Below are 12,704 nucleotides of genomic sequence, written 5' to 3' on the forward strand. Positions count from 1 at the left end.
AGCTGACGGATTCATTAGAATACAAGCCTCTAATTAGAAAAGCCAGCTATAGTTGTCACTCACTGAAGACACTGATGTTAGTGCCACTCACAGAGGACTCTGTAGTTGAATAATATATCCATTAGCCAGATACAGGTATTCTTCTGGTGCTTTTTGCTGTCAATCACATCTACTCATCATTACAGCCAACAAATCTCTCTGCAGCTCTATGGAAGTCCTATACAAGGGCAGTAGAATACATATCTAATGTAGTATGTATGATGATCTGAATAATATAATGTGCTGCATGAAAAGCCTTCATTTGTCATTCACACTGCACTGACTCGGGGCTGCATTAGGCGCCGTGTGAGCACTAAAGAGACACAGCGGTAAGCGGGACTGACAGACACTCGGTACAGGTCACAGCTTGTTTTATTTAGAATTCAAACCAAGAGAAGAGGGACAAGGATGCACACTGATAAATTACACCAGGTTTCGCTACATATCAACTAACAACATCACGATATCTCATAAAAGCGCTCTTGACAACAGATCCAACGTTTACAAAATGAAAAAATAACGGTACAGGAACAAAATTCGGCTGCAGTTGAAGAAGCCCATCGATTAACGAAACACAGCGGAAAAGTAACAGTTTGGGCCAGAGACGGTGATATGCACGGTATTTCCTTTCCCCATCTGCAACATTGTGTTTAATGGAGCTACAAGACTGAAGCAATATGTTAAGTAACTCGCACGAAGGAATTGTAGGTCTGTAAAAAACGAAAATAAAAACCTCCTAGTAAAAGCTACTACAATGCATACACACAAAAAACTAGCCTTGGCGCATGGTTGTATGTACAGCTTGGGTCACTGGGGGATTTCAGGGTTTCAAATGTATAGCACAGCACATTGAAATGTCACTGTATAGGAGCTATCAAACAGCCATGATGGAACATTTCATTCAATCAACTCTCAGGACGTGTGTTGTGGATGTGGAGACATGGCGTCAAAACTTCATCAGCTGAAATTTTTGTGTTTAAAAATGTGATACAGCAATACAAGACCATACTGACATTTTTTTCGGGTTGGAATATGAGGTGTCTGAGGTTACGATGTTTGGACAAGAAAGAAAAAAGGGGGCGTTGAATGAATATACATTAACTACAGTATACACACTTGAAGAAAAAAAAATAAGACTTCAAACTTCAGAGAATCTCACAAAGAGGAAGCGTGAAATTCAGCATTGACTCGTGCCTTTGTACAAAGATAATCACATACAAATCATCCATACGTTACAGTAAAAAATATCAAGACAGTCAATAAATAATAAATTAGAGGAAGGGATTAAAAACATGGTGACGAGAGAGCAGGCTGTGTGTGTGTGTGTTTGTATGTGTGAGTGTGTATCAGCAGACGATGATAATCCCAAGAGAGCAAATATGACCTAGCATGTGCTTGTGTGATTTTATGTCTGCATGCATGTTTTCACTCTATACTGGCGTTACTGTATATGTAGCTGTTGTGCGTCTCTTTTTGTCTATATCTTTAAATATTCACCTACGTGTGTGTGTGTGTGTGTGTGTGTCTATATCTGCCTGTGTCTGTGTTTCTTCATGTCTGCTGTGTGTTTACGACACCCCCTGCTAACTCAGTGGCCCTCGCCGCTCGGGGGTTTGGCGTCGTGCTGCTGCCCCGCCGCCCCTCCAGGCAGCCAGGGGGAGACGGAGTGCGAGGTGGTCTGCTTGGCCATGCTGTAGTGGCTGATCACTGTGTAGAAACGGCCCCTCGAGTTGGCATCCTGGGCAGCGTAGTAGGCCTCCAGAGAGGCTGGGATACACCGCTTGTGCTGTTGGGGGAGAGGAAGAGCGGCGAGGTTCAGAACATGCAGCAAGTGATTCACTGTTAAAGCGCCACATGGAGCATCTAAGTCAGGGGTCTCTAAGCAACCTGCGGCTCCGGAGCCACATGCGGCTCTTTAGCTCATCTCCAGTGGCTCCCTGTGGATTTTTAAAAATGGAAATGAATAACTGTTTTTTGTTAACATTTTCATTTTTATTTATCATTGTTGTAGTTCTATGGTACGACATTACGACGGATTATAAGGGCCACATTGAGGGGGGAAAAAAATCTGAGATTTTGAGAATAAAGTCATATTACGAAAATGAAGTCATAAGTTTAAGAGAAAAAAGTCATAGTATTATGAGAATAAAGTCATAATATTATAAAGTAGTACGTGTTTTTTTTGTTTTTTTTCTCGTAAAGTTATGACTTTATTCTCGTAATATTTTGACTTTTTTCTCGTAACATTATGAATTTATTCTGGAAATCTCCAGGTTTTTTTTCCCTCACAATGAGGCCCTAATACTACGTAGTACATTTGCACTTTGGCCCTCACTGCATTAGACTTATATACTATATACATAGACTATAAACTGTGTTACCTTCATCACAATTCTCAAATGTTTTGCGGCTCCAGACAGATTTCTTTCTTTTTTTATTTTGCCTAAAATAGCTCTTTTGATAGTAAAGGTTGCTGACCCCTGATCTAAGTTATCAAGGTGGGACAATTCCCTGAAGGCTGTACTACGGAGCAGGATTTGGGGTTAGCGAGGTCACTTCAGGATTAACCCTTCAGGGTTTCAGTCCTATGACGGTGGTTAACTTCTTTTGGTAACTTATGCTTAACACCTAACCTGCTCCGGAGCAGGTTATGCTCCAGAAAAGAGATGAACTCGTATAAAAGCACCTCCTACTGACCAATCAGAGCTCGGTGCAGATCGTATGATAATATTACAGAAATAAGAAGAAGTTTAAGTCATAATCCAGACTAAAAGCTACACAGTTTAAACTGACAAATGCAGGAAGGACAGCTGGCTGTATGCTGTGGGTGCTTAACGCTTTGAATTATGTTTTTATATTATTTTTTTTACTTGCTCTCAAGTCTGTTTCACACCGCCAGATTCGGGGACATGGCTGAAAGAAAGCTGCAATAGTCATAGTCAAACTTTTTATAATATCACTGCCCCATCTAGACGTATCTATCCAACTTTAGAGTATTCTGTTAAATTAATAAATCTGTTAATTTACGCATTCACACATCTGCATTTTTTTTCTTTTGCCAGCTGTCCTTCCTGCATTTGGCAGCTTCAACTGTGTTACTTTTAGTCTGGATTATGTGTTTAACTTCTTCGTATTTGCCTAATATTATAGTTTGCTTTTCCTTTGTAAAATGTGCCGTTCTGCTGACAGTAGACTTGTCTATGTTTGTGATTGGTCATGTGCTGCAAACACCGCTCCTTTTATGTGAACGCGCTCATAACCCGAGTTGATAACCATCATCGTAGTAGGACCGTTTAGCGGGGTCGCGGCTGTTAGGGTTAGTTAAGCCAGATAACGAAAAGACACCCTGAGATTGTTAAACTTGCTTCGTAGTACAAGCCTCTGGTCAAAATAAAATCAAACGGAACCATTTCATAGGGCTGAATGATTTGAAAAATCTATCTAAAATTTAATTTACAAGTCTGTAGTTGTGGTATGCATATTTTAAAGAAGATATCTTTGCATAATTACATATTTATCTTGTTTCTGGGGGAATAAAATCAGATAAAATAATGCAGCTGCTTGTTGTCGAGGTCCTCTCAGGGTCCAAATCAGTCAATCAAATAGCTTCTGTATTTAAAAGTACTAAAAACTCTACTTTGGTTCCCAGTGGAATGGGCAATGTGAAAAACAAAACATTTTTGGCAGCAGAGAAAGAAAACATAAGAATTTATTTTGATCAGTGATGCAACATAATGATCAAAACCAACCAAAAATGTCTCACAAGAAATTCAGATGGTTTCTATTTTTATTAGAGGAAAAGTAAGGAGATATAGAAGAAGTCATTTACATAACTGAATCTAATATTACAGCAGGAACATATAGAGTGGAAGGGGATTCACTGGCTTTAATACTGTTATGCAATGCATGTGTATATTAGTGTATTTTGAGTCTGTGGAGCATTGTGCTTGAGAGTATATACTGTACATCTACAACCTTGTGTGCAGTTGCCATATTGTGTGAGCGTGTGCGAGTGTTTGCACCCGGTGAACATGCATGTGACTCTGCTAATAATAATACCTCTGCAGACGGCAGGCAGAGCCCCTGCAGAGGCTGTGGGCCTGAAACTAGATTTATTCCACCTTAAAGACCAGATCTGTCCAGAGACACAGACTTCCAAGGTGACCCTCTCACAAAGTACAGAGGAACTTGTGTTATAAGTGCAGTGAAGTGGAAATCTATAAGTACTGGAGAGGAGAGGAGAGGCTGCCAGCATCACATACAGTAAAGTTTAAAACTTTCAACACCAATACTGTACATATCTGGACAGCAGATTGTCGAGCCATTTTCTTTTACGACTCAGCCATATAAAACGGGGGTTAGTGATAATAATGTGATAACTATCGTCAGCGAGTCTAATTTTCATCTAATAGTCGACACGGATAATGACATATGAGAGCGGTCTTAATGGAGTCTCTTTCTTCGGCTTCTGTGTGAAGGAACAAAAGCTTCAAATTACACTTGATTATACTGGTTAGAACAAAATCTCTGATATCATTGATTGATGATTGCCTGTCCGATGAGCATTGTTAGCCTCGTCTTGTATCATGACCACAGAAATGAGTCAAAAAAGGGGCGGGGGTTGTTGTTTTTTCTCTACAATATAGGACACTGGGCGGTGCTTTCCCCTTTAATTCTTTATTTAGATAGGAGGGAAAGTAGAGAAGAAGATAGTGAAGGGCAGAGAGGATTCAGTGCCTCGCGCTTGCGCTGCGAGGATATATAACTCTAGTGCTGAAAGGAATAGTTGATTGGTCAATTACTTAAAGGAATAGTTCGACAGTTTTGGAAAATGTGTTTATTTGCTTCGAGAACATTGATACCACTTTCATATCTAATACAGCCAGCAGCCGGTTAACTTAGCATAAAGACTGGAAACAAGAGGAAACAGCTGGCCTGGCTTTATTCAAAGGTAACAAAATCTCCCTTCCAGCACGTCTAAAGCTCAGTAATTAACATTTTATATTTCTTTATTTGTACAAAATCGGAAATGTAAGACGGACAAGTTGTGGTTTAACAAGGTGTTATGTGCCAGATTAGTTCTTGGCTAGCGGAGACCAGCCAACAAGTGGGGACTCCAGGAAGTTACTGGATGCAGCCAAGACAGAGTCCAGCGCATAACCCCTGGTAATATAAAAAAAATAATGTTCTTACACTTTGGTTTTCGTGTGGATTATATAAATGAGATATAATGTTCTAATTAGTGAGCTTCAGAGTTGTTTGTTGGTGAATTTTGTCTCTGTTTCCAGTCTTTGCCCTAAACTAGGATAAACTAACTGGCTCCTGCCTGTAGCTTCATATTCTATGGACTTCGCCAGAAAAGCAAATAAGCACGTTTGCCAAAATGTCTAAATTTTGCTTAGAGGTTATATTGATTAACATTTTCATGTAGACGAATCCTTTTTAAAGAATAATACATCCACGGAGCTTTTAGAAAGGTGCTGAATAAAAGTATGGCTTTTCCTGATTAGAATTATATACTTTTAATGATTATAACTGTGAATTAATCATTTAAAAAAATTGACGGGTCCAAAATTAATGTTTTATTATTTATTTTTATTAACATTTATTTTATTAAGTTTATTTTATTAAGTTTATAATATATATACATATATATATGTATATATATATATATATATGTATATATATATATATACATATATATATATATATATATATATATGTATATATATATATATATATATATGTATATATATATATATATATATATGTATATATATATATGTATATATATATATATATATATATATGTATATATATATATATATATATATATATATATATATGTGTATATATATATATATATGTATATATATATATATATATATATATGTGTATATATATATATATGTATATATATATATATATATGTAACCTAGGGCTGTTGGAAATTATGATGGACATTTCTACCTTAGGGATATTTTAAAGAGTAATCCAATCTGACTAAAATCTGATTCAAAATGACTAAATAATGAAAATAATAATTAGTTGCAGCTCCACTTAACTCATCCCGTGGAGGATAACTTTCTACCAACTGCGCTTTCCAGCTGCTCTGTTAACCAGCTGACTATCTCTGGGCTGTGAATAGGTGTGTTGTTGTAACGCTGTAAAATGAAATACAGGCCGCTTATGGGTCTTACCTTGTAAATGAATCCATCTGGGCAGGCGTGGTCGTAGGTGAAGGCTTTATAAACCACCAGGAACACGATGCAGGCGAGGAAGGCCAGGGCCAGGATGATCAGAATCGTCACCTGGGGGGAGGACAAACGCTGGTTAGTGTGTGTGTGTGTGTGTGTGTGCCAGAGCAATAAAGCAGGATTGTGAGTGTGTGGTTTATATATGTGGTGCAGGGTTAGGGTTAGACAGTGAGAAAGATGGAGTATGTGCACAAGTGCGAGTGTATAATAAATGGTACAGTAAGATGCTGCTCAAGGCAAGGTGTTCCTGTTGAGCTACGTGATGGATGACTCAGGTTGTGACACTGTACCCAGACCATAATACACTCTATTTCACAACACATTTGTCATAGCCGGAAAAGCACCAGTGTTACTAATAACATTAACAATGGCTCTGTTCTGTTCAAGTGTCCCAGTAAGCCATGACAGTGAGCCCGTGAGCCAGCATGCACAATACCAGGACCTTGAAACTGAAGCAGCTGAATGAAATTCAGGCCATCATTTAGACCTGTGAATTTCCTCCTGTGACATGTTAAAAAAAAATATGAAGCCAAGTGCAAATATGAACTTCTAATTAGGTTTCCTAAATAAATAATGGTTTAATTAATATGCTTAAAAACTTTACTCATTAAATTACAAATGCTCTGTAAAAGTGAAAGATCAAAGCGCTCTAAAGCAGACTTTACTCAGCTTACACAAAATCTTCTTGTAATCCTCAAAGATATCACCTCCTGTTATGCAGATGGGTAAATTTGGTCATGTGATGTGAGCTTAATATAAAGGACTTCATTATGACAAGCTATGTCTTCATAAAGATCTATTGCATTAGGACTGAGCCATAATTAATTTGTGTATCGAGTATTTCAACATATACTCATACAACGGTTCATTATGATATTTTCCTCATTTTCCGTTCGTCATCCTATGAATGTCCAGCAACACTTGTCAATTTCTGCTTGTTGCATGCAGTCTTTTGGGTTTTGGTTGGACAAAACAAGTGATTTGACGATGTAACCTAGGGCTGTTGGAAATTGTGATGACATTTCTACCTATTTTGGGATATTTTATAGACTAATCCAATCAAAAATCTGATGATAAGTGTATAGAGGCTAACTTTCTGCACTGCACTTTCCAGCTGCCCTGTCTATCTCCGGGCTGTGAATAGGTGTGTTGTAACGCTGTGACATTAAATATAGCTATGAACGGCGTATGAGACCAGCCTGAGTATTTCAGTGGACTAATATCATGACATTACATTAAGCTTTGTCCAAAGAAACTTACATATACTGTAATTATATCAAGAGCAATTGAGCATCTTGCTCAAGGACTTTATTATAATGTATTATTGTTTTAATACAAACTACCAAAGTTTTTGTTTTTTAACATGTGAGAGTTTTGTCTCATGAAATGCACAACAATGCCATTGCATTGGACTTCAATTTGACTATTTTATCTGTGATTTGCCAACCCGGTATCACGCCAAAGCAATGTAATAGACCCGCCTGTCCACCAGAGGATAGGGTTTAAACCTCACCTAGGCGTGAATATTACATGCGTGTATGAAGGTGCAGTGTCAGCAGGGGGGCAACAAAACCACTCACTTAGGTTTAGGCAACAAAACCACTTAGTTGTCATGGTTGGCCTTCAAATAAGTAAACTAAGTACAATACGTACAGAAGCAATGTAACATGTAAGAGATAATGTACAGCGAGCTGGTCATTGTTGTGAAATAAACCCCGACAGGGCGATGCGAAGTGGAGGGGTCTTGCATCACCCTGAAGGGGGTTTATTTCATAATAATGTCCCGCTAATTTTACATTATCCTGCTAATTACACAGCTACTTCAATAAAATCAATAATTTGACACAGAAATGGTCTGCGAGAGTCCGACATCAGAACCGCGTCCATAGCAACGGTCTGTTATACATAGCAACGGTCTGCTATAAAGAAATAACAGACCATTGAATGCCTTGATTGACCAATCAGAATCAAGTATTCAACAAAGCCGTGTAATAAAAGTACAGAAAACACGTCGCAAACGTAACTTACAAAGCAAAACACCGGTCTAAAACAAGGTACTCCTGGTTGCAAGTCCTGTGTTTGTTGGACCCATCCACCTCCCATCCAGCCCACCATAAGCGGTCTTTCTTACTTTTTATTCTACGTCACTACCTCAGAGCGTAGCATATTTACACGAATGCATTTACATTTCAGTCAGTACAGACTACATGGCATACAACTGACACATCATTCATGCGCCATACATTTTTCCATTTATTACATACAGTTTATTGATGTTGATTCAGCCCAGCCGTCAGTGACAATCCACACTGACTTTGGTGTTGTAAATGTAATGAATTTCAGTTGTTGGGTATCTTGTTTTTGATTTGGCTTCATGAATCAATGAGCATCTTTCCTGCCAGCAAACGTGTCGTAATAGTCACAGTGCACTCAGGTCACCGAGAGAAATCCATTAGCTTCCAACTGTTTTCTGCGAGAAGCAGAAGAAAGAAAAAAAGCTCCTTCCTTTTTCGTTTTGTAAATGTAGGTGGCAAACTGATTTATGAATTGCATTTTTTGAAACCATAAGCAGCTCTGAGGTGTCGCAAATTAAGCCTTTCAATTGCTGGTCTAAAGGAAATTATAAAAAAAAAGCAAAACTGGAACAAACTAAAATGTTCTGGTCAGCCTTCACAACAAGGAGCTATGAAATGTTATCAGCATTTGCTTGGACAGAATCACAACACGTCTGCGGTGTGAAAAATGCTTAATAGCAGCCAAAAAGCAGAGCTAATCTAAAATGATGGAAATAACACATTTATTTCTGCGTACTGATGCAAATAAGAATGCCTCTGTGTAGTTTGAGGTGTGAAATATTCATCTCCCTGGCAGGCTAGACAATGTCGTAATAAAGCAGATTAACATATAAAAGGATTTATTTCCTCCTACTTTCTACTTGACATCCTGATTGGGTGCTTCTGAGCGAGCATTTAATTAGAATTATGCAAATCAAGTGCAAAGGATAGCTGTGTTTAAAAAAATGGTATCGTCTGCCAAGTCACAAATGCCATTGTAGGTATGTGTGTGGTGCATGCATATGCTTGTATCTGCGTGTGTGTTTCCCCACCACAAAATAAAAATGAAAAAGTCAGATTTATCCCAGTGAGCGAGTTGAAAATGCATAGAACCTTCCATAATGTATGAATGTTTCTAATTTCCTGTTTCCATTTCTAGTCTAGGCGTTAAAGCCATTCCTGATTTACTGCTCTCTATATGATCTGTCACTGCGAGATGTCAGAGCAATTACACATGGGTGTGATCATTAGTCTCCATCAGCGTTATGGGGGAGGACAGGGACACGCAAGCTAAGTGACTGTTTACTTGGTGTCAACTGGGGGACACAACTCTCAGCCTTGGTCGCCGCTGACACTCTGTAAATTGCATCTCCCACGTCGCACACAGTGATACATTAAAGGGACACGTCTAAAGTCACGAAGACCCGGCTTTTGGAGTGGAAAACAGACGTAGGATGACTGATTAAAACCCCACCCTGACCCCCTTTTTGAATGGTGAAGCATATGAAACGGCTTATTAAGGAGAGGGATTACTGTAAAGCTCCTCGTATCATGCAGCGAGACCCAACTTTGCCACTTTGAAACATGAAACGAAGACTTAAATCGCTAATGACTGAGGAGATTTGCTCTTTTGCGCAACTAAAATGAAGGAAATTAGAACTGCGTGCATTTGAATTACTCGTCTGTGTAGCCCATCCATATGAAATAGTCATTCAGATGATTATTTATTGAATTAAACTGCTTCCTGCAAAACATAAGATCTGACCACTCTTTAATGAGGCTTGAAATTAGGTCATGGCGTGGCACATACATGGAACAGATTAGTGGCATTTACTCTGGCATGGAGCGTGTAGCTTACGTTAACGTTGGGTGACACTTTCATTGTAGATGCAACACAGCAGCAGCAGCAGCAGGAGCAACAGTTCAGGCAAGAACATACTCCGCCCTTTGTAATAGAAACGATCGCTCCAGAGTCCCTGTTGATGCAGCCATGGCCATGTGGTGTATAAATCCATTAAAAATCTATCCTGACCTTTCTCCATTATTCATAATCTGGCTGAACTCTGCAGTAAACCTTAGCAGGTCGTCAGGGTAACGCTGGATGAAGACTCCCTCCGTGCATGAAGCGGATTCATACATTTATCTGCCAGTATCTACTGGTCTGATGCAATATTCCTCTATGATGAGATAATGCTGTTATATGTGAGATATCAGCTGAATCTGTGCCAAATTTATAAATATAATAGAATAGAACAAAATACAGTAGAATCCAGTAGATCTTTTTTGGGTTAATATAAGGCTATGATATCTCCAAGCTTCTCCCACCCACATCATCCTATTTTCTGTTGAACACAGTCAATGGGGCTTGTTTTGTCATTAGCGCTCCAGTGCGTGCCATCCTACACCACTATCACCACCGACACAACCATCATCCTGTTTGCTGTGCGACACAGATAACGGTCGTTTGTTTTTCTTGGAATCAGGTAGAAGCACAGCATGCTGCTATAATTTGGACTAAGAGCAACGTGTCCTTAACAAGAATTGGCTCCATCAGTAAAGATTGGATTGACTGCATGGCAGGTGACCGTGCCCGCTGGGCTTTAGTTGTTTCACCTAATCCACACGGGGCTGCGTTTTACCAGCACCCTGGTCCTCATATGCATGAAAATGAAAAATGAAATTGGAAAAAAAAACTTAGCATCCACAAAAGTACAGAACTCATCGGACTCATCTCTTGCCTCTTTTATCCCTATAAAAAAGGCAATATATATTCCTGTAAAGTAATGTTCTTTGTGCAGTATCGCATTCGGTGATTTCAAGGCACTTAAGCTCATTTTTTTTTAAAAAACATTTATTCAACCAGGAAAACCTAAACTGAATTGACAAATCTAAATTTTCAAGAGACTCATGTTCAAGAGCCATAATAATAAGTTAAAGACTGACGAAATAAAAAACAAGTCCCATCCCAGCCTCCACCCCATGAGGAGTTTCACACTGTCTATACTACAGCGCCTGACCTTTGTTGCTGTCATATTTACTACAGCGCCTGACTCGCTGTCATGTTCTTTTAAACCTTCTCTCGGTGATCTGCCAGGTGAAGAGATGATAAAACCTACTAATGAGTGTAGTAGGCCTCCTATTGACCCACATCTATGGGGCTTATAGCGACCAATAACGCCTATGTAATGGCCTCATAATAGTCCAATCTGGTGAAAAATAACATTTAATTGATCATCACACTTGTAGCAGGCTATTTTCTGTCAGTTAACTTTAATATACTGTATATTTTATTCAGGCACATACTTTTCCTGTCCTTTGTTCTTGCAGCACAGAGTCTGCAGCTAGACGGTTGTGTATTATGGAAAAAGACAAACAATCAAACCAGATTATAAAAGATCCGGTAGGATTGTTCCTCTCATCTCTCACTGCAGATTAAGCATCCTCAGTCTACCTATTGTTTATGTTTACCCACATCTTTCATATCACACACCACCTGCTTATTTTCTCTAACGCTGCTTCCCCTCTGGATTGTGGAAAATAATTGATTTATAATTGATATTTTCCACAAAATACACCTCCCTTTGATTATTTACAGCTGTGGTGAGTTCAAAGACAGTTTGTGTAATGGATATGCTTCTTCACAGTCAATTTCACCAACATTCAACATATGATTTCTCTCCTATTTTTTTAACGCCATGCTATGTTAGAATGCAACACACCGCCCACACTCTCACTGCTGGAACTTGACAGGCAATATGGGGTTAGGGGGAGCAGACACCTCCTCACATTCGCTTGAGGAAAAGAAGGGAATATGTAAGTGTGTGCGAGAGAGAGAGAGAAACAGAGAGAGGGGAGGTAGTTGTGTGACAGGAGAAAAATGACGCTGATAAAAACAGTGACAGAGGGAGCAAAGTGAGAAATAAAGGAGGATATGACAGAGACAATAAAGCAGCGAGCAAAAGGCAGACAGAGAGCGAGTGATGGAGATCTAGGGGGCAGATGGAGGAGCTGGTTCCCTTTCTTGGCAGCAGGTGGCAGAGACAGACAGACAGACAGGCAGCACACACAATGGGATATCGGTTGATGCATCAATCAATACTTCACTGATGGAAGCATAAACAACTATTTTTCATTCATCCTCCTATTACCCTCTGACACCTTTTCTATAGCAGCACAAAAGGCAGCTCAATCCACCATTGGGATTATTATTTCCTGCTACTCTACAATGAAGACGTGTGCTGACAAAAGAGCTATTAATATCAAATGAGAGAAGGTCTAATATTAAATACATTTTATCTTGGCAGTAATAACCTCTGATGCCTTTAGGGAAGTTTGTGGATTAATGAAATTAATG

At 39.1% G+C, this 12,704-nt stretch overlaps 1 protein-coding gene across 1 annotated transcript in view; it reads right to left on the minus strand.

Moving 5' to 3' along the window:
• Positions 1–393: 393 nt before the first annotated feature.
• The window catches only part of nsg2 (neuronal vesicle trafficking associated 2), a 42,753-nt gene continuing 30,442 nt past the window's right edge, over positions 394–12,704 (minus strand). Inside the window, exons 4-5 of the mRNA XM_037749233.1 lie at positions 6,240–6,350; positions 394–1,825 (exon numbers count right to left, since the gene is read on the minus strand). Of these exons, the coding sequence (XP_037605161.1) occupies positions 1,628–1,825; positions 6,240–6,350 (309 nt within the window). The 3' untranslated portion in view covers positions 394–1,627. The remainder of the gene's footprint in view (positions 1,826–6,239; positions 6,351–12,704) is intronic.

The sequence above is a fragment of the Sebastes umbrosus genome, chromosome 17, assembly GCF_015220745.1.
Source record: "Sebastes umbrosus isolate fSebUmb1 chromosome 17, fSebUmb1.pri, whole genome shotgun sequence".
In the NCBI taxonomy this organism is placed as follows: Eukaryota; Metazoa; Chordata; class Actinopteri; order Perciformes; family Sebastidae; genus Sebastes; species Sebastes umbrosus.